At 41.9% G+C, this 24,047-nt stretch overlaps 1 protein-coding gene across 2 annotated transcripts in view; it reads left to right on the top strand.

Annotated features, from left to right (window-relative positions):
- LOC126187956 (clavesin-1-like) overlaps positions 1 to 9,486 on the top strand; it is a 280,773-nt gene extending 271,287 nt beyond the window's left edge. Inside the window, exons 5-7 of one of the 2 annotated variants that reach the window (XM_049929335.1) lie at positions 396 to 506; positions 7,750 to 7,855; positions 9,245 to 9,486. In XM_049929335.1, the coding sequence (XP_049785292.1) occupies positions 396 to 506; positions 7,750 to 7,855; positions 9,245 to 9,387 (360 nt within the window). In that variant the 3' untranslated portion in view covers positions 9,388 to 9,486. The remainder of the gene's footprint in view (positions 1 to 395; positions 507 to 7,749; positions 7,856 to 9,244) is intronic. The other variant, XM_049929336.1, reaches the window with a different exon arrangement.
- The last annotated feature ends 14,561 nt before the right edge of the window (positions 9,487 to 24,047 follow it).

The raw sequence follows: 24,047 nt of genomic DNA on the forward strand, positions 1-24,047 counted from the left end.
TAATATTCCTCAAAAGTACATTACAATTTCAGTGTGAATACCTATGTAGCCTGGCTCTCGTATTATCTTAAATTCGACTGATACCACTCCTCTTGGTGCATATTTGCTCCTCGAATTGGTGCTACCTTCGTTTCTTGCAATACAGTGGGTACAGTTTCTAATGCTGTCCTGGGATCTGAAGACGTTTCCATCATGGTATTCGAATTTTCATAGTAGTTTTGTTATGAAAACATTAAATGCATGAGAAATTTAAATTTTTGTTCCACTTATGTTAACGTTTAAATCCAGTTCAGTTATATGAAACTGAAGAATTTTCTTTCACATCATTTTGTACAGAAGTGTTCTCCTTCAAAAGAACATATCGCTCATCTAATTAATAAATTTGATATGTACAGACTGCTTACAGCCGGAGGTTGAAAGGAATTCACTTGGTGAATGCATCGAAGATCATACATTCAGTCACGAAAATAGTGAAGATGGCGCTGTCTGAAAAGTTGCAAAAGAGGGTAAGTCATGCATATCTCTCATTGATTTTTCTCCTTCTCTGCAACATGGAATTTACTTGTATATAAATCAATACGCAATGGTGCGCTTGACATATCACTAAGGTTAGCATCGTGATTTGTGTGCTGCACTGCACGGTACAAACTACAAGCAAACAGCACATATAACTAAGCAATACGACTGCGTAAAGGCTGCTTCGTATTATCGCTTGTCACGATTTACTTCTGCGTACGTATACTTTCCAAATAGTGTTAGATAAGAGTACCGCTCTGGCACACGGTTTGGGACTCTAAAAGGTCTTTCTTTTTCAGCAACATTACTGACATAAACGTCGCCATGAAACAACTTTGACGTCATGTAACAGATGTTCGGTTCTCTCGACCAGCCAGGGCACTGTCTTATATGTATGTGATGTGATTGTAACAGACTTCCTTTCCGCGTGTACAAGGGTACTGTTTCACACATCACTGTGGTGTGAGGTAGACTCCTGGCAGCATCTGCCTTCACTATGATGCTGCTACCCGTTGAGTCTTCCCAATCATTCACCACTCTCAGCCGTGATGTCCACGTTGTGTCACTGAGTGCAGAGATCATAAATTTTCACATTGTACTGGACTGTAGTGTCCAAAAGTGTCCAAAACCCCCGACAAAGCCTGTCGTATGATCACTGTCAGATAATTCCTGCTGTATAAAAGACAAAGAAGGCTTTTCCACTCACATTCCATTGAATGAACTACATATTTAACAGCGCCACATTTCAGTGACTGTCCGAAATATGACCGTAGTAGCCTACCTAGTTATTAGTTCAAAGTAAGCCATTTCTGTGGGTGTTCGTGTAATACTCTAATGATAATTTAAGGGCCTCTCTATCTACATCAATATTCTGCTAGCCAACGGGTGGTGTGTGGCGGAGAGTATTTCTGATACCACTGTCTGTTCCCACCTTCCCTTCTCCATTCGTGAATGGCGAATAGGAAGAATGACAGTCGGTAAGAGAAAGTTTATCCAAAATATTACTGGCTGCAGAGGTCTCTGCAGGGACGTTGTTTGCGTTGCTTGCACACCGCGGCCGCGTGTTCACTTCCGTGATGGTGGGGAACCACGATGTCGAAAGCCTGTAGCCGCTCTCTCTACTGAAGGTACATATGTTGTTAGAAATTTGAATACCCTCTTGGACCTTTCTCCTGCAAAGTTTATTTCCTTAGCCAGCACAATTACGTTATTGAAATAAATGTCAAGCCCACACTTTTCCGCAGCGACACGTCGTCTTGGAAGTGACAACTGGAGTAATTCGACAATTATCTCACTTCCATTATTACAATCATAATTATTTGAATGTAATAATGCAATTTTCTCGTAGGATCATTTCACGGGTGTACCGTGAATAGCAGAAATCCGGTAAAACATCAAATTTCCGACACTGCTGCGGCCGGAAAGAGATCCTGCAAGATCGAGAACACCGACGTCTGAAGAGAATCTTTCAACCCGACAGAAGTGCAACCCTTCCGCAAATTGCTGCTAATTTCAGTGCTGGACCATCAACAAGTGTCAGCGTGTGAACCATTCATCGAAAGATCATCGATATGGGCTTTCGGAGCCAAAGGCCCACTCGTCTAACCTTGATGAGTGCATGACACAAAACCTTACGCCGCACCTGGGTCCGTCCACTCCGACATGGACTGTTGATGACTGGAAACATGTTGCCTGATCAGACGAGTCTCGTTTCAGATAAAATTGTATCGAGAGAATGGACGTGTTCGGGTATGGAGACAACCTCATGAATCCATGGACCTTGCATGTCAGCAAGGAACTGTTCAAGCTGGTGGAGGCTCTGTAATGGTGTGGGTCTTGTGCAGTTGGAGAGATATGACGCATGATACGTCTAGATAAGACTATGAGGTGACACGTACGTAAGCATTCTGTCTGATCACCTGCATTCATTCATGTCTGTTGTCCCTTCTGACAGACGTGGACAATTTCAGCTGGACAATGCGACACCCCACACGTCCAGAATCGCTACAGAGTGGCTCCAGGAACACTCTTCTGGGTTTGAACGCTTGCGCTGCCCACGAAACTCCCCAGGAATGAACATCATTGTCCATACCTGGGATGCCTTATAACGCCCTCTGTTCACAAGAGATCTCCACTCCCTCGTACTCTTACGGATTTATGGCGAGCCCTGTAGGATTCATGGTGTCAGTTCCCTCCAGCAATGCTGGAGACATTAGTCGATTCCATGCCACGTCGTGTTGCGGCACTTCTGCGTGATCCCTGGGGCCGCACACGATATTTGGCAGTTGCACCTGTTTATTTGCTCTTCACTGTAGATGCAGCTAGGAATGAAGTAGAGTCGTGCACTTGAGTCAAAGCTAATTGGTGACATGGGAGATGATGCTCCAAGGGCTACGTTGCAGTGGAGTAGAAAAAAATAACGTACAGCACGGGTGACCTGCCCAGGATGTGAAACAAGAGCGTGTCACACGTCGTTAAACTAGAGAAATATCTGTTTCGGATAACACCTTGGGAGCTGCGCATCCTAGCTTTCGAGACCGATTGAGTTAAGAGAAAAAAATTGCTGATAAGAAGTGGTGTTATTAGTTTATGAGACATCCCGAGATCAGCTCGCGTCAGCTGCAACCGTCATCTTCTGCTCTGGCCAAAGGATTAAAAAACGAGAACGTTAACCTTTCCTTTGACGTATTGGAGTGAGATGGTGACGACAATAATTTCGATGCTACTCTTTTTTCCATGGTGGACGAGACAGGCCTGTTAACAGAGCAAAAGAAACCTCGAAAATTTCTTGCTTTGAGAGGTAAAGAGGGTGTAAGATCCATTGCCAGTAAAGAAAGAGACTCTACTAGAACAGGAGAAAGCTGTGCATCATGCACTGAACAGTATGTCCCATCACTTCCAAATTACAAAAGCACGCGTTTTACAGACCGATTACGAGACGGCGCTCCACCTCGAACAATTTTTGCGCACAGTCCCGAGAATGGATTCACAAATGAAGACGTATTTGTGCGGTGGCAAAATATTTAATGCAGGTAGTCCAGTCTCAGAAGGAAAAATAAGTTTCACTCCTTCTAGACGAACATTGTACACACACCATAAATCTTGAAACAGTAAAGCTTTCTCGAGAAAATGGTGTAATTATGCTCTCAATATCGGGTCACACAACACATAAATTACAGCTCCTTGACGTTCCATTCTTCAAGCCACTGAATAGTCATTACACCAATGAGAAGGAGAAGTTAGTACAACAAAGGCGGAGCGAAGAGAGACTAGAGGTTGTCACCCATTTCCATATAGCAACAATGTTTGGGGAAGCATAGGGACACGCAGTAATAGTAGGTACGGCAACGAATCGTTTTCCTAAAACAAGAGTTCAGCCAGTCAACAGAGATGAGTTTCAAGACTGTCATTTTGTAGCAGCAGTTCAGTTTGCAAGGGATGGTGTCCTGTTTTAGAGGTGCGAGCAACAAGCCTAACTGCTTCTACTAGTGAACTGTCACATGACACGCAGGTTTCAGGGAGAAAATTTGTTATAACCACCAATAGAACAAAATCAGAAACGCAGCAGGCTGATGCCTCAACATTAAAGTAAAAAATTCAGATTTCCTCGGGTGAAATCTCTCCAACATTACCTGAAATCTCAGCTGGAAAAGGCGAAAGCAAAGTAGAAAAAACAGTTCTAATAACACAAGCTGCGACATGGTCACGAATAAGTCACACGAATAGAGAACAAGTTTCCCTTACTTCTTGTCTGTGGCCACAATTTTTTTTTCGTCATACAACCTGTTTCGGTATGTAATAACCATCTTCGGGTCTGTTTCATAAAAATATGATATAGGGAGCTACAGAATGCCGCAGAGTAACAGTTGACGTGGTTAAGCGAAGTTCATAGCCCTCGTCAATTGATAAAAACCATCATCAATGATGAATGTCCAGTCTGTGTTAAAATCACGAACTTTACTCACTTCACCGATTACCATACGTTCATGTCGAACTATTTCCAGCAATTGGTGCTTGACGTAGGACGACGGAAACATATCATAATTGGTAAAGTGAAGACAGTTCGTGATTTTAACAAAGACTGGACATTCATCATTGAAGACGGTTTCTATAAATTTACGAGAGCTATGAACTTCCCCTAGCCACGCCGTTACTCTACGGCATTCTGTAACAAGTCCCTATAACATATGACATAGCATTTACACAGAGCAGAAGACGCAAATTAGAAGTAGAGAACCAGTTATGTGTGTCCTAATCGACTTAAAAAAATGCAGCTACAGGACTTATCGTACAGTTTCATATTTTAACAGTTTTAACAACTACATTTAAGCAAATGTTGTACTATGTGAATAGTCTATCAATTATGTATAAATTACGACGTTATTTCGTAGATACTCGCATTATTTTATGGTTGCAAAAGGGTAAAAAAAACCTACTCCTGATTTTAAAGTATCATTTAACGATTCCTTATGAATAACGTGCCGCCAGTATGAATATATGGCTCAATGTAATTACTGTGGTTTGTACTGGTTTCAATTTAGCATATTACATACCCGAATCATGCTGAAAATATTTTAAACAGTTTGCGGACTAGGTTTAATGAGCAGGAGGATGATATTAATGCTTAAAGTCCCGTCGACAACGAGGTCGTTAGAGAACGGAACACAATATCAGGTTCTGTCAAGAATTTGGAAGGAAATCTGCAGTGACCCTTAAAAGGAACCATTCCGTCGTTTGCCTGGAGCAATTCAGGGAAATCATGGACTACGCAAATTTGGATGGCCGGACGCGGGTTTGAACCGTCTTCTTCCCGACCGCTGCGCCACTTCATTCGGTGTGTTGTAAGGTGTTACTGTACCACACAGTATAATAGGTACCTGCAAATACGTTGAAACTCCTCATCCAGTGAAGGCGATCCGTTTCCTTTAGTGTGCCAATGTGTTTATTTTTCTTTCTCGGATATTTACTTAAAGTTTTTATTATTGTAACATCTATTTTTAGGTATGTGTATTAGGAAACACAGTTGAACCCGTAAGACGTACAGCTTTGTAAGGCTGTAAAATTTAACTACTTCACGGAGCATTTAAGTGGTCCCACGATAATAATCTCACCCTACTATGGACGTTGAAAGCAGTAGTAGGGCTTTGTGAACGCGGTGCCGAGAGAAGGAACTGTGAACCATGAAATACGTTATCCGGAAAAAGTCGTATCGTAAAAGTAATAACATATGATGGAGAACTGTCCTGTAAAACCGTAGATCACCATGTAGAGGTGAAGAGTCACTATCACAAGCTATCTTGGTGACAGACCGTCATCTAAAAAAACTTGGCCGCCGGACTGTCACCTAGATACCTTGTAATAGTGACCGTTCACTTCTACATGGTGGCATTCGGTTTCAGCGGACTGTTGTCCGTCATATCTTATTACTTTTAGGACATACGCCTTTTTCTTGTGGATAATCAATTCCATGGTAGTTTCCACCAACGTTGGTTCTTCCCGTAATATGTATATCATGACTAGACACCAATTTGCATCTGAAGATGCAGCCGTAAGTGCTGTGGAAGTGGTAGTGCCTAAGAATAAAAGGATTTTACAGTTGAAGCGGTTTTGTTCCTTAATGTGATTTGTTGTGGCTATGACTGCCCGAACTAAATTTTTTTTTTCGTATGTAGATGTTATGTAGAGGTTTGCCTGTTCTCAAATGAGGTGGTGAGTCGAGCGCTTACGGACCAGTGTGTGTGGGAGATATATTTCACTGTGGATGGTGTTTTTGTGATGGTTTCGGGGTGTTGTTAATGCTATGAATTGGGCCCACTCATTCAGTTTATAGTGAGTATGTAGCAGGAAGTTCACTTCAGCATTCTCCTTAACCCAGTCTTGCCTTTTTTTCTGTATCATCGCAGTTATTGCTTAGGACATCCCAATCTTCTGAGTTCACAGTATGCACTCAAGCACCGTATCGCACATTGACTGCGGGACTATATCATCCGACCTCAATCCCATACAAAGTCAGGATTATTCGGAACAGCACACGAAACGTAGCAAACATCATCCCCACAATTTGGTAGGTCAGCGGATGTGATCTTCTATGAGCAACTGCAGCTGGGTAAGCATACGTGAAGAAACTTGTTAACTCTGTTCCTCATTGAACTGCAACCATGACAGAGACCGTAGGCTGTGGTAGACTGTATTAGTGTGATGTTTCCTGGGATTGTATTGTATTGTATTGTATTGTATGTTAACCGGGGACCGAGAAACGACGGAGGGGCTCCGTCCCCGCCGCAGCCGCAGTGGTCCACTTCACAACTCCGGCACCCCACACCGAACCCAGGGTTATTGTGCTGTTAGGTCCCCGGCGGAGCCCCCCCCCCCCCCCCCCAGGGAACGTCACACACCAGACGAAGACGAGTGTGACCCCTATGTTTGCGTGGTAGAATAATGGTGGTGTACGCGTACAACTTGTTTGCGCAACAATCGCCGACATAGTTTAAGTGAGGTGGAATAAGGGGAACCAGCCCGCATTCGCCGAAGCAGATGGAAAACCACCTAAAAACCATCCACAGGTTGGCCGGTTCACCGGACCTCGACACAAATCCGCCGGGCGGATTCGTGCCGGGGACCAGGCGCTCCTTCCCGCCTGGAAAGCCGTGCGTTAGACCGCACGGCCAACCGGGCGGGCTTCCTGGGATGACTAATTCTCTGTACAGAGACTTAACTAACTGCGTTTTCGATAACTCATCCACTTAAAAAAATTTGCGCATTCATGGCTGCTAATGAAATTCTGTCACGTGGCAGAGTACTTTCAGGTAGTATTTTTTGTGCATGTTACGATTGAAGCGAAGGGGAAAAATATTGTTTTTGTATCGAACAATGCACTTATTAACTAATCTCCGGATGTTTCGAGGTTAATATCAGACATTTTTCTACTGATATGATAGAAGCAGCAACATCTGCTTCCCCCACGCATTATTAAGCTTAGTTCCGCAGTACTATTTTCAATTGTAATTAAATGAAGTTTTACGTAGCGAAGTTTCTACTCATACAAATGTGGCTATTAAGGACCATCATTATTTTGATTTGTTTCTCAATTTCATACTGTAGTATTCATTAATTTTAATTTAACAAATGTTTGTTTATTGAAATGACAGTGTGGCACTGACTCAATAGCACATTAGAAGAAAAGAACATACCAGTTTTCGGACTGTTTCGTGTCATACCGCCTGTCTGCTGCAGGTGTTCGCGCATCTTCCAGGATCGACGACCCTGTTCGACTACGTGCAGCGTGACTGCGTACCAGACGAGCTGGGAGGCACTGCTGGACCTGTTGACAACTTAGCCTGTAAGCAACTACTCTAAATGTACACCGAACAAATTCATCAGCGACTGCCTGGCACCTATATTTAAAGATCATCCCGCTGCTAACCCGAATTACTTCAGTTGGCCTGAAATCATAGGAGTGAATTTTAAAAAATATCTTGCCACTACAGTCATTTTTCATAAAACAACTGAGCACGAAATTCAAATAGTAAATGTCTGACTCAGCTTCACACAATGAATTAATAGCCGCAAACTACACAGGTATACTGGAATTAAATACTGACACTGTCACAGGATTTGACTCTGTGAATGAAACCATCATTGAATTAGAAGCTAAATATATCTTTCAAATAATATTACAGGCACTGCATCTTTTAGAAACAGTAATTAACTGTCTTTAATATGTATTAAGGGCAACTGCAACCGCACTGACACAATTTGGAGTAAGTCTATCACAATCAATACAATTCAAGGACTGACCGTTGGGCTCTCCATTTTTCCCTTTGTTCTCTTTCACAAGGGCAGGCATGCATGAAGTGCTTCTCCACAACCGTAATAACTCTGGCGGTTCAGACACAACACAATTTTTTTCAAAATTATTAAGAAAACGAATATTTCCCACTTGTATCCAAAATCCCATCACTCACAACACTTTGATATTCATTATCCTAGTTTTAAATTGAAAGTAGTATTTCGTAAATTGGAGATTAATGTTTTAGTGCGTCATAAAAGAATCGCAACCAAATAGTGCACTGGGAATATTTTCGATCCGATGTAACCCACGCCTGTTAGAGTTGATTTCTCCATCTACTCGAAGACTTCAAAACGAAAAATTAATACAATTATTCAGGAACAATTACCATGGTCCTTTGCTAGAGGGCCTCGTTCTTGTATATTTGTGTTCTTCAGTACTTGTTCTTCCGCTATCACCGACAAGGTGTAGTAGAAGATTGATTCTGCCAGTTTACTGGTAACCGAGATATAATAATGAAATGAGAAGTGAGAAACACTGCTTCTAAGAGGTATAAATGCCATCTTCAACGTAATTCTCGTAAAAATACAGCACTTTTGCCACGTTTAATCACTATGTTATTTGTAAATGAGTGTGTACAGAATTGTTAGGAAAACAGTTCTAACGGATAGATTACTATGTTAGGCAGACTTACAAAATTCACATTGTTCATTTAGGACTCAGATCCAGAAGAAATCCTGCTTTTCCACAGATTATCAAGCCTTAGCAACTATTACGGAAGAAAATTATTACTTGTTTCCTCAATAAAATACAAACAGTGCTACGTAACGACTTTGATAATAGCAGTCTCTGAAATTACTTTTTTTGCACACAGGAAAGCTACTGTCACCCGGAGTGTTTGTGTAAGTTTGAAAATTAAAACTGTTCTCCGTGTTTCAGACATTCTTCTGAAGAGGGTTAACCGCGAGTGGCTGCTAGAGAAGGACAAGTACGTGTCAGACGAGAGCAAACGCCCCGCCGAGAACCGCTTTGGTGACAACTACGGCATCGCAGGCTCGTTTAAAAAATTGTGCGTGGACTGACACAAAACTCTTCTTTTTAAGACACAGATTCGACATTTTTATACTCGAGTACATATTTTACACGATTACCTGTGGACAAAAAAACTGAAATAAACTGTTCTCTACTAAATGTCGTAATTCTGGTTTGATTTTATTATTTACTCGTTACCCTTCCTTTACATACAGTTTGTATAATGACTACGGTTTATCACTACGTTAACCATCTTCTTTGAGACTACGACCAACTCTTGTACAGATGTTCAGCACAACTGCCTTTCTAGAGTTGCCAATGGTTCGAAGTATGCAGTTTCAGTTTCTACAGGCCTTACACATCGCGTTTTGGCGTAATGCCAGGGTTCGATGCTACCACCCAAGGACTGTGTGTGCAGGCTTGTGTATAGTTATGCTTACTGTCATTATCATTTTCTTCGTGTACAACGATACTTTATGACAGTGCAAAATAATATTTGATTTACCATATCCGAAGCAACAGTACTTTCACTTTTATTCTCAGTTTTCTGTGTGAACTACTGAAGGGGACGGACAGAAATTTCGGAAGACCGAAAACACAACGCATGACCACACCTAGTACGTGTAGGAAACCCATTGGCCTTAAAAACAGCTTCCAATCACCACGGAATAGATAATAGCAGGTCATCTATGGTTTTAAGGCCATCCTGTACCATTCTTCCTAGAAAGTAGTGACACGTTCTGGTAACAATGATGGAGGTGCAGGGCGACCACGTACCCATCTCCTCAAAGTCGACCACAAACGCATAATAATGATCAGAACTGGTGTCTGTGGTAGCCCGGGGAGAAGCATTAACTCATCCTCATATTCACTAACCCAGTCCTGGACAACATGAGCTGTGTGCACAGGTGCCCTGTCGTCTTGGAATGCAGCATCGCCATTGCGGAACAAACATTGTACTACGGGGTGGGAGTGATCAGCAAGACTGGCCAAATAATCGTTATCAGTTGTATGACCTTGCTCAGTAACCATGTGGCTCATGGAATACCACTACATCGCCGGCCACATCATCACCGAACCTTCACTGTGTTTCACTTTTAGAACGCAGACCTGGCGAGAATTTGGGAACAGTGTGAAACAAGAGTCCTCCCACCAAATGACTTCCTTCCATTGCTCCACATTCCAGGTTTTTTGTTTTAAACAACACACTTTTCTGTTACGTGCATTTCCATCACTGATTAGGGGTTTTGAGAATCCAGCTCACCTTGCAGTTCCTTGTTTAATGACTTAGTCTGCGAATGCAACATTTATTTCTGCACTGACTTTTACAACTGCCACCCTTCTATTCTTTTCGTCACAGTTTTCTTCACTGATCCTCTGTCACGATCACTCTGCACACAGTCTCGTGCATGTTGTGACCTATCAGATGATGTTTTTCCGCTTTCACTGCGTGCGTTATAAATCTTCGATATGGCCCTTCCTGAAACACCGAACAGTTGGTTACGGAATCAGCCCCCATTCCTGCACTAACAATTTGCTCATATTAGTAATCACTTAGGTCCGGCGTAATCCGGCAATAATGCTCTCAAAACTACGCAGAACACTGTTCCGACAGCCTCAACATTTTGAGGACATTGCACAGATGTCACTCGTGGTCAGACACAACAGCGCAAACTGTAGCCATGGCCTGCACCCGCATTTATGTTCAAGCATGCATTTCTAGCGGTTTCTCTATATTTTTGTCCAGCCCCTGTATTATCTTTCACACGACGTATTGCGGGAAATAACCGTATCTGCCAACTTCATTTTAGCTATAGCTACTTTAATTAAACTGACAATAAACATATGGAATACGTTCTTCATATCTGGAAGATAAATTGAACAGATATTAACTCTTAATGCGAGCCGGAGGGGCCTATGCTGCCCACGTTAAAATCACTAAGTTTGAGGAATATTTATGAATAAACTACCAAATAGAAAAATTTGAATTTTTTTTACATATAGAGTGGTTTAGTATTGCAGTTATGACAGAGGGATTTTGGAGTATCTTTTCTAGTTTCCTTCCAATTATTTTTTTTATTAATGACCCAAATTTTTTTTACAAATAATTGCTTTATAATTAAACTGAAATGAAACTACTAAACATATTGCCAAATGGCTGTGTTACAATGTAAGTTTGACCACTAGGAGTGCTGTATAAAAATTTCATCTCTCTATCTTGAGTGGATTTTGAGAAAATGTTCCTTATATTCGAAAAATTCTAATTTACGGGAAATGGCTATCAAAGTTTCTCAATACATTCCTGCACTGTAGGATGGATTATCAGGGTCTTCTTCTTCATCCTCCAAAAACTTCCTCTTCTGTCTTCCTTTCTGGCCTGTTGTTCCATCATACTTCATATGCCTTTCTCTTCTTTCTGTTCCTCTTATCCTTTCTCTGTCAATATTTCTTAGTGCTCGTACAGTGTACACCCCAGCTGTAAATCCTAATGCCTTCAGAACTTCACACTTCACACTGTTCCATTGGTTGTAGGTTGCTATTGGATGCGCATAAAATATGCTTCAAATACTCGTCGCACTGATTGTGATGAGAATCCACATAAAAACTCAGCATCTTCCCTATTGTTCTGTGCACCCGTTCTGTCCTTCCGTTCACCTTGGATGCAACTCGCTCGTCCTCAACTTCTTTACATTCAATAATTTACACAATTCCTTCATTAAATCCGACATGAAGTTGGTCCCTTGGGCAATAATTATTGTCTCCTGTACACCAAACTTCAAAATACAGTTGTTTACTAATGCTTGCGCGACCATTGCAGCCCGTTGATTTGGCATAGCCGCCATCTCCACATACCTCGAAAAATGGTCTATTATTGTCAGAACGAATCTATTCCCCGATGGTGTACGCCTAAAAGTTCCTAAGAGATCAATCCCCAGCAAAGAGAGTAGACATACTGCTTGCGGTAATCGTTGTAGCTTGTTTTCGGCTAAAATCTGCTCTCTGCGCAGTTGGTATACAATTCTTGACATAGTGATCCACATCTACTTTTCTACCTTTCCACCAATAACTCTCCACCACTCTCCTATTCGTCGCTCTACACCCTCCATGACAACACGTGATCATTTGCTTCCTTTAAAACCTCATCCCTCAACTTGGCTGGCACTACCACCATCGGCCCCAACTTCGTTTCTCTGCACAGGAGACCGTCGTACGTATTAAATTGTTGCTGCGTCCGATACAGTATACAATCGTTGTCAGTGTCCTGTAGATCTTGCCATACCGCTAGCTCGTAACCTATGACTTCTACGTTTACCACCTTGCTGTTTAGTGCATCATCACTACCGTCCTTCTTCCCAGGTTTGTGCACCACCTCGTAGTCGAATTTACTAAGCCTCACAGCCCATCTAGTGACCCCAACAACCACTTCAACCCAGCATCACCTGTCACTACACGAAATCTTGTCCCATATAAATAACATTTAAAATATGTGATTCCATAGATTACGCTAAGCATCTTCCTCTCTGTTGTTGAGTAATTCTTCTCTGCTGCATTCAAGTGCCTAGATGCACAGGCTACAGGATGCTCTTTCCCATCAGTTTCCTAACTAAGAACACACCCGAATGCTTGATTCGATGAATCGCGTGCTAGAATACATTCCTTTTCAAAATGTGGAAACACAGTAACCAGACTTGTTGTTAACATATCTTTCAATTTGTCGAACGCTTTCTGACACTCTTCTGTCCACTCAAATTTCACACCCTTCCGTAACAATCGCGTCATTGGCTGTGCCACTTCCTTAACTGTTTTCGGCTCCCGAAAATCCATTACAGCCTGTACCAACCTCGGAGCTTTTCGCACTCCATCCTTACTAATGATATGATCTAAATATTTCATTTCTTCCAATGCAAAATGACACTTCTCCAGGCTCAACGTCAAACGAGCTGCTCTTAACCTCATAAAGACTTCCCTTAACAGCTGTCTATGTTGCTCCATACTACTTGAAAACACTATAATGTCATCCAAATAGTCAAGACACTGCCGTGGTTTCAAACCCGTCAAGACACTGTCTAGCAACCTCCGAAACGTTGCCGGAGCCTTTTTCAAACCGAATGGCATTCTGATGTACTGGTAATGTCCTCCAGGTGCAGAGAAAGCAGTTTTTGGACGATCCTCTGGAACCACCTCTAACTGATGATAACCACTTACCAAATCCATCGTAGAAAAGTACTGGCACTGCCCTATGTGATCCAAATTCTCCGATATGTTTCGAATGGGGTATGCGTCCGCTACTGCCTTATTATTGAGGTATCTGTAGTCACAACCGAACCTGTATTTCTTAGTTCCATCCGTAGACTTTTTAGGCACAACGACAATGCCTGGTCCCGATAAACTATTACTGTACTCTATAATACCGTCCGCAAGCTGCTGATCAATGAAATCCTCCACAATCGGTTGCAAATACCTCGGTATTCTGTATGGTTTACGGTAAACAGGTGCTTCATTCCCTGTTGGTATCCTATGTTGAATTACTGGAGTTGCTGGTAACGGCCGTTGTGGAAAGGAAAACAAATCCTTAAATTCCCACAATAATTCATCCATATGGTCTCTTTCTTCTCCTTTCAAATGCTTAATTTTTTCATGCAATGCATTTCTATCGGCAGTTAGTTGTTCACCGCTTCGCCTACCTGCCGAACAGCAGTCTTCGTCATCTGGCACATCTAAATTTGCTACTAAAACTCCTTTCCTGAAATTCGCGTCTACAGCGCTAAAATTATCCACGTTCACGGGAACTACTCGCCCTTCGTTCCCCTCCTGTACGCGTAGAACACTACATTTCACAAAACAGCCCAGTGAACCCAAAACTACATTATCCTCCAATGGTTCAATAACGCACACTGTACCCACAGGTGGATTCGACTCCACACTTAACCAAAGCGACTTCCCGGTGCCACTAGACACACAATCATGCAAATTAAGCCTTAATGTTAATGTACGCAGTTCAATTGGTTTGTTCATTACGTTGAAAGCCCCTCACAACAACTCTGCATTGTCTACAGTTTCCCCTGACGGAAATAGCATTCCACCAAGTTCCAAAATGGTTGTCCAAGGTCAATTTTAACATGATGTTGATGCAAGAAATCTACTCCTAGCATCATGTCGTACAAATCGCTCACCCATGGTACTACCTCCATGCATGCATTAAATCGGACTTTCCCTCCGCGAAAGTCAACTGTCACAGACCCAAAACGGGACTTCCTTATCCCCCACTCCATGCAACCTATAACGTGGTGGGTGTATCTTCCTTCGTCCCATTATACAGGGTGTTACAAACAGGTACGGCCGAACTTCAGGAAACATTCCTCACACACAAAGAAAGAAAATATGTTAAGTGTACATGTGTCCGGAAATGCTTTCTTTCCATGTTAGAGCTCATTTTCTTACTTCTCTTCAAATCACATTAATCATGGAATGGAAACACACAGCAACAGAACGTACCAGCGTGACTTCAATCACTTTGTTACAGGAAATGTTCAAAATGTCCTCCGTTAGCGAGGATACATGCATCCATCCTCAGTCGCATGGAATCCCTGATGCGCTGATGCATCCCTGGAGAATGGCATATTGTATCACAGCTGTCCACAATACGAGCACGAATAGTCTCTACATTTCGACAAGAGCTTTCAAATGCCCCCATAAAAGAAAGTCAAGAGGGTTGAGGTGAGGAGAGCGTGGAGGCCATGGAATTGGTCCGCCTCTACCAATCCATCGGTCACTGAATCTGTTGTTGAGAAGCGTACGAACACTTCGACTGAAATGTGCAGGAGCTCCATCGTGCATGATCCACATGTTGTGTCGTACTTGGAAAGGCACATGTTCTAGCAGCACAGGTAGAGTATCTCGTATGAAATCATGATAACGTGCTCCATTGAGCGTAGGTGGAAGAACATGGGGCCCAATCAATACATCACCAACAATACCTGCCCAAACGTTCACAGAAAATCTGTGGTGATGACATGATTGCACAATTGCGTGCGGAAGCTCGTCAGCCCACACATGTTGACTGAAAATTTACAATTTGATCACGTTGGAATGAAGCCTTATCCGTAAAGAGAACATTTGCACTGAAATGAGGATTGACACATTGTTGGATGAACCATTCGCAGAAGTGTACGCGTGGAGAACAATCAGCTGCTCATAGTGCCTGCACACGCTGTATATGGTACGGAAACAACTGGTTCTCCCGTAGCACTCTCCATACAGTGACGTGGTCAACGTAACCTTGTACAGCAGAAACTTCTCTGACGCTGACATTAGGGTTATAGTCAACTGCACGAAGAATTGCCTCGTCCATTGCAGGTGTCCTCGTCGTTCTAGGTCTTCCCCAGTTGCGAGTCATAGGCTGGAATGTTCCGTGCTCCCTAAGACGCCGATCTATTGCCTCGAACGTCTTCCTGTCGGGACACCTTCCTTCTGGAAATCTGTCTCGATACAAACGTACCGCGCCACAGCTATTGCCCCGTGCTAATCGATACATCAAATGGGCATCTGCCAACTCCGCAATTGTAAACATTGCACTGACTGCGAAACCACGTTCGTGATGAACACTAACCTGTTGATGCTACTTCCTGATGTGCTTGATTGCTAGTACTGAAGAGCAATGAGTCACATGTCAACACAAGCACCGAAGTCAACATTACCTTCCTTCAATTGGGCCAACTGGCGGTGAATCGAGGAAGTACAGTACATAGTGACGAAACTAAAATGAGCTCTAACATGGAAATTAAGCGTTTGCGGACACATGTCACATGACATCTTTTCTTTATTTGTGTGTGAGGAATGGTTCCTGAAAGTTTGGCCGTACCTTTTTGTAACACCCTGTATTCTTAGTAGCCACTGACACTTGATCCCCTGTGTCCAAAAAAATCTTAAACTTTTTAGTTTTAGGAAGCTAAAACCAGCAATGGACAAAGATGTCTCAGCAGCTGAGGTTTCATAACAGGTTAACTGATTACTCAACTCCAGTATCCAGGTTCGGTGGGCGACGAACTTGTAGCTCTCACAGCTACTGCCTCACAACTCCGACCGTGCATGCACGCTGCCAGCGGCCCCTGCCTGCCTCGCCCCAAGGAGACTTCCTCGCTGCTCTGTTGCCACCAACCGACTGCCTACTCCAGTACGCAGACAGCATTAACATAATTGCCCAGTCGAAATTACACAGGCTAGACACAGTTCCACAAAAACACTTCCACAAGAACTCAAACAATTGCAAAAGCAATCACTGTTGAACTACCACGACGAATGACAAGTCGACACACATAGAGAACCCAAAGCGGTCGTCGACCACATACAGTCGTCCGATGATACGACCGATCAAACGACCAGCGAAGGTCGTCCTCACTCAAGTCGTGTGTGTCAGCAACACTTGAGTGAGTCTTGGCTGTCCGGACCTCACTGCAGCTCCATCCCAACTCAACCCCGGGTCCGTTCGGAACTATGAGACATGGCGACCCGGACACACTGACTCAGACCCAGCCATGCAGAGGGAACCTTTGCCCATTGGCCACCGACATCTCTGTACAAGGAAGGGACCGACCCACGTCCGACACGATGACCAACTGACGAGACCCAGAAATGGTCAGAAGACAAAATACACGTCGCCCGATAAGACAACCGACCAAACGACCAACCAACGATCGTCCAGCTCCAGTTTATTTTTCTTCAGACAGTACATGTGTGTCGGCAGCGGTCGTTGAGGACTAGCCATTCGGACCTGACTGGCACTCTGTCCCAACTAAACTCCAACAGACGACGACCCGGAAAATACTAGCGGTCGCTCCAGAGATAGTGCGACAGTGTACTTATCGACAAGCGCTGCTGCTGCCACTCACGGGCAAGCAAACCAGCAACTTAGTGGCGCCAGTAAATCGAATAAAAAAAGAGGCGACAGAACCAAAAAGAGAAGATGGCGAGCAACAAACGGCATGACCGCGAGCCGCTCACGGCTCAGGAACCCTAACTAAGGCAATAAACCCGAGACTTGATGAAATAAAGATTAAAGAAAACAATGAGTAATATAGTAAATGCAGTAATTCTTGAAACTGAGACACAAGCAGACAAGAGGAAGATTATTGAAAAAATAGCAGATTTAAAGGACATTCGATGCTGTGATATTATTGGATTTCAGACATTTTGCATATGAGAAAAGGACAGCCACCAAGCTGTAGTTTGCAGTGGTACTAAGCATGACAACACGAGAGTAAAAAAAAAAAACGAAATCTGTTTATAACGTTCGCCTATACCAAGACGCGCGGCCAGCGTTTAAAAGGTACTTTTAAATACTATGACTCGCTGGGCGCAGATATTTAAAATCATTGCCGCAGCGCTTGATAGCAAGAAGCTGCGAAACAGAAGAAAGAACAATTTATCATTTGTTAGGAAAATTCTAGAGTCTTTATAGTTGGTTGTACTTCTGGTCGCCGATATGTTAACATGTACTTCATTACCTTTGATGTTTGGTTGCCGACTTGTTAAGACGTGTTGTGTAGCACCGCTACAAGTTTAGTGTGAAAAACCACGTTATCATCAAGAAAGAAAACGCTTTTGTAAACTTTGTGACGATAAAAAATACTTACGCGCACGCCAGGACATTTAATTTTTACAAAATATCACACATACAGAAGCAGCGATTGTTGGACTGCCCCATGTATGAGAAAAACTTAAAAACAAAATTGGAAGCCAAAATCAGTGATAAAAAAGGACGCATATGCAGAAAATCGCAGCAAGAATCCACAACAGCAATAAATAGCAGCGCGCAAGATAACTAATGTGAGTACGATTTTTCTTTACGTTTGAAGCTTTGCGTACCGAACATTCAGTCGGCTCGTGACATTCACTCTTTACGTTTTTTTTCCTTTTCCTCAAGCAATTTAATTTCCAAATTTCTGTTTCTTTTTTTCTATTAGACCCGCCTCTATTTCATCATTTCGCTTACAATAGTTAGAAATAGCTAGCAAGAATTTCCATTGTTGTGCATTTTAGTGAATCACAATGGCCGCTATCTGTGCCAGTTTCAGTGCTCTATAAGTGTTTTTCATTTATTTTATCTCTCTCGTTGCCATATTGGCATTTTCGTGTGTCAGAGTTTCAAATGTTTATAACGCGCAAGCAATATCTGTGAAATCAGGACGCGAAATCCTTGGCGCACCTGACAAGTGAAAATCATAATTTAAAAAAAAAAATTATCTTTTCTAGCTCGTGCAGTGTAACTACTTTATATTTACGATGGCTGATGAGCAACCAAGGCAACTTAGACCGCGCGCGGGTGTAAACAAACCTGAATCTCGTAGTGAGGGAACAACAGACGACGAAGCGACACGTGAGCTGTCGGCGCCACAGACTGCGTCGCAGTCACATGAATGCTCGCTGTCAGATATACTAAAATTGTTTGCTGATATGAAAACCAGTTTCGAAGCAAACATGGCACAGTTAACAAACCAAAGTGACAATATTGAAACGCAAATCAGTCAGTTAGCAAATCAAAGTGACAGCAGGTTCAGCAGTTTAGAATCAAGGATAGAGGACATCCAAGCACAAATCAAAAATTCGAATGACACCATGGAGGAAAAAATTGAAGCCATTACCACTGCTTACGCAAGCGAGCTAAACGCAAGCGTACACGCAAAAATTGATAGTGTTCTTTCGATGGTGGAATCCCCCGAGACCAATATTGGTAGCAAGTTCATAGATATGCAGGCCCAAATAGATGTGTGTAAATCAACTGCGAGTGACTCTTTGAAACATTACAGTGATGTTTCAAAGAGAGTAAGCCAATTGACAGAAAGTGTCAACCACGTTGGCGAGCGAGTCGAAGACCTTGCTCAGCAAATATCCGATGTCAATATTGACAAAAAATCGCAGATGTCAACACCGGTATAAGCAATACACTTAATAGGGAATTTGAAGAGTGGATGCAATCCAAAGAACAGTACATTGTCAGCAAGGTACACGCTGAACTAAAGGGTACGGTTAAATCTGCTACAGCAGAAATCTTAACCGCTCCCGGTACTTCTGGTGACACTTTAACCAGTGAATTAGGTGAAATCAGACGAGCATTTAGCCACGATCTTCCGGAATGGAAACGTCAGCTAAGCAATGATATAGATCAACTAAAACGACAAGTTACGGAATTGCAAGGTGACAATCAAAGTGAGTATTCGCTACCGCCAGAACACGATAATCGTCAATATCCCGAGTGTCAGGTACAATTCTCACCAACCGTAAATAATACGCGTTGCGAAACTTCTACGTCACGTAGTCATGCCGATCAACTAACATTCGTTGAGCTAATGCGAGACGAGAGTGTGCTAAAACACAGAGCTTTTCAGCCTTTTATACCTGAAAAACGAAATATACATCCCATAGTATTTCTAAAATCATTCACAGGTGCTTTTCCGGAATCATGGAACGACAGGCAGCGGATACAGTTCATCTTAGGCTATGTACACGGTGAAGGATCAATTTGGGGTACAGAAATAATAAACAAATGTCACACCTATGCAGATTTTGAAAAGCATTTTTTAAATAAATTCTGGAGTTCAGGTATACAACAAAGACTCCGAAAAGAGGTTTACAACGCCGAACCTTTCAACACCAAAGGAGGTGGTTTGAGACGTTATTTTGAAAAATATCTACGTAAAATTCAGTATTGGGACACGCCCATTTCAACCAAAGATGTAATCATGATCTTAAAGTCAAAACTTCCTGTGTCAATAAGAGAAAAACTAGTTAATGTGAGTGAAGAAGACCTAGAAGCCTTTCTTTCTGTTCTTGACAATTTGGATATGATCTATGAGGATGTGCGTGCGAGCGCGCGGAATAATTATAATAATGGACCGCCCGCTCCGCAGCAGCACAAACTGTGTCAATGGAATGTCGTACCAACATAACACGGGACAATCAAACGCTCAGCCTTACGGCAATCATAACAGTTTCAACCGCCGTAATGGAAAACAATATAACAAACATCCACACCAGAATAGGTACAATCCGATTTATCAAAACACACAGCAACAATACGGTAATTCACCGATAAATCATAACGGTAATTACCAGTACCAGAACAACAAGACGAATAATGGAAATCGTTACAAGGGAAAGAAATGGAACAATTATAACAATCCACTACAGTACAGACAGCCGAGTCACTTCACTCCCTCTCAGCAAATAAATTTTTCACAGCCGAAAAATGCGACATTTTCTCACCAACCAAACCAACAGTTCAGGGACAATAGTCAGGACAATTCGTCGGATGCTTTTCCTGACACAGCCGGTTATAATAGCCAAGGAAATCCGACTATTTTTTACACACAGGCGAACCAAGCACCAAACGCGATGTCAAATAACACGCAATCAACAGATGCACAAGTAGTATGGGATACGAACGCAAATTTTCGACCTGGTAGGTCGCAAAATACTAGTCAAATAAAAATAACTGACATTTCAGCTCCACCACAGTCGGAAAACCATTAGCAGTTTCTTTATGCCTCCACGGGGAAGCTGCGGAACCAATAAGCTCTCATATCTTTAACCACTCATGCCAACCTAAGAAAAAAGGTGCATGACAAATACATTAGCAAAGTCTTATCGTATCGTATAAATGAACGAGTGCTATTAAAGACCCACTTCAAACCATCTTCGATTCATCATAAGAATCGCAAGTGGCAGCACGTGTATGAAGGACCATATATTATCTTAAGAAAGCCGCACATTGGTTGCTATCTATTAGCTGACCCTGTATCTGGACGAATAAAAGGATTGTTTCATCACGCAGACTTGAAGAAATACCGATTGAACCATTGAAAATATCTGTTAAGTTAAGCTGCTAAAATAAAATATATACACACTATAAGTTGTCATACTATGTGTGAAGTACCAACGTATGTAAGAGTAGTGCACAGGACTAACACCCTGTCGACCTGCCACAACAAGATAAGTAATTTATATGAGCACCTTAAGTAAAACACATTTATTGTAGGAGAGCAAGATTTGCCTTAGATGTAAGTTAGTTTTAAGTTAATTGAGCCATGAACGGCCACAGCCGAAAGAGCTGACATATATTATAGTAGGGACGTGCTAAGTGCCACCTGCTACCACTAGTTTTAAGTATAGCAAAGCTCTCTCCTCTTGAATGAAATAAATTAAAATGATCATTCAGACCAGAATGATTGCTCGTAGGTAAATAAATAAATAAATAAATAAAAATTATCAAGGTCGCTTACTCTAATGAGGTAAATGTTATGTTATGCATAAGGAGTGTGTGACAACAAATTTTATGAGACCACCTATGAAACGCAGCAGGCAAAAAGCAGCAGCTTAGCATATAAGAATCAAGTAAGTCAATAACGATCCAGGTAGCAGGAAAGAAGTGCGCAACTCAATCATTTTATTATAATACGGAGAAAATCGTATACGCTCATAACAATTTTACGGCACAGTGCAGCTGAAATACAAAGATCATTTATAAATAAATTAGTTTAGTACTAGAAATATCTATTTCAGGTCCTCGAGATACGACGATTTTTTTTAGAAAACAATTTTACGATACATGGAACAGAAGATAGTTAACAGACACAGTTCACTGCTAATGCATGGTTTAAGTAATTTTAGATATGCCTAGAAAATTGTTTAGAGAGGTGGATCAGACGACACTGAAACTACTGTATCGATTTAATTATACTATTTGTCATGAAAAACTAAGGTGATAATTTATGTTAAGCTCATCATATCATACGTCATTAACACTGTGTCTTCAAATCTCTTCACTCCATAAAAGACTGTTGTGTTTTTCTCTAACCAGTATCCTTACCATCCTACCTTATCCAGTAGAGAAGTGAATTTTACGAGCTGGTTGCATGATTGATACATACAGGCTATACGAATGGATAGTCGTGACACATTGGTTGTCGACGGGCTATGCTTATTCTCCGCAAATTGCGAGTTCAATTAAGATTTGTTATGTGCAATTGCACGACAGGGAACACCAAGCTTCCCAATTCCCCTAATGGTAGTTTGAACACGAACTGTTCATCACATAAACGAAGCCACATTGACTATGTCTTCAAACTAACGACGTAATAGAGAGAAAATAAAAGAGCTGAACTTGAGAAAAGAGTAACTGTTGTAAAAAAAAAAAGAATAACAAGATTTCGAACAAAGTGTAAACCTAAAGTGCCTTGGAAGCACAAACTACGAACAAGAGACACGCTTTTCGTCAGGCCTTGTAGTCACAGAGACTAAATATTTCTTTGTAAATAATTTTTAGACGTGATATGTATACTAAATGTTAACTGTACTTTGTAGTAATAATGCAGTCAGTAATAAATGGACACGTATATGCTGCTGCGTGTGAACCGACTATAGACAAGTAATTAATGGACACGTATAAAAGTGGTGCGTGTGAACCTTAACATTACGACCAAATAAATGTGAACACGAATTAACAATAACGTGTGAACTGAAAAGGTGATGACTCCAAGGACACGCGTGAAATACCGCGTGTGAAGTAATGTTATAAGTACTTGTACCACGAAACCACGATGTAGAAAGCCGAAGATTGAAAGTGAATAAGTGTTGTACTTATCACAAACGGTACTGTACGCCTTTCCACGGACACATTCTTCGAAACAGCTGCGGGAGTCGCCGCATCTGGCTGCTTCCGTAATCCAGTCGATGAAGAACTGTGTAAAAACTCACACCACGGCTAGTAGACACCTAACGCTCTGCTTCTCGTAGAATACTGCTGCTAGCGTTGTGGAACTGTCAAGTTATTATCACGTGATTGTGACCAACGGACGTAACACTGTGTACGCTGAGCGCTCAACAATCAATTTTTCTTTGCACAACGAGCGCGGATGCCAAATGTGTTTGAAATTCATTCAGAATAATATATGATAAAGCAATGAATTAAGCACTCATGTACCTTGTGAAATTATAAAGACACTAATCGGAAGAGTCTTAAGCTCGATTTTGACAATAGCTACCGAATTTACTGACCAGGCCGAGTAATGACGAAAACGTGTCGAACCAAATAAAACCAGAAAAATAGATAAATATGAGAACTGAGCATTCCTAAGAGAATGAGACCTTATGTACATAAACAATTGTTATCCTTACCTAATCCAATTTTCTTTTACACTAAGTTATTAGTAAGTAAGCACATTCTAATACAATTTTTTTTCTGTATTTTTCATGTACGAAAACATAAATGGAAGCACGGACATGTGTCAAGTGAAATAGAGACCGCCACCATACGGCTCAACATGTTGCAGAACCAATCTTCCAGTTCCTGACCCACGACGTATTTCCAACGCAACATCACACCCCGACAACTACTCCAACTTCCACAGTGAAAGTGATGCCCTACTTTTCCTCCACTGTGAAAGTGTAATCAATTTCCCCACTCAAGTGCAGTGCTATCATTTATACCCGAAGTTCTACCACTCCCAGTGCAACTCATACCTACCCAAGTGTAGTGAAACTTTTTTTTTTTGCACGTCATAAAAGCCACAAATAAGTAAAGTGCTACGTATTTACTGCAAGAAATCTTCGACGAAACAACGACAAAAATATTCCTGTAGTATGTCACTGTAAAACAAGAATGTCAATTTTTTATAACATATTTTTTCCCACGAGTGCACACAGCACCCAGACT

This window comes from Schistocerca cancellata, chromosome 5 (assembly GCF_023864275.1).
Source record: "Schistocerca cancellata isolate TAMUIC-IGC-003103 chromosome 5, iqSchCanc2.1, whole genome shotgun sequence".
NCBI lineage: Eukaryota > Metazoa > Arthropoda > Insecta > Orthoptera > Acrididae > Schistocerca > Schistocerca cancellata.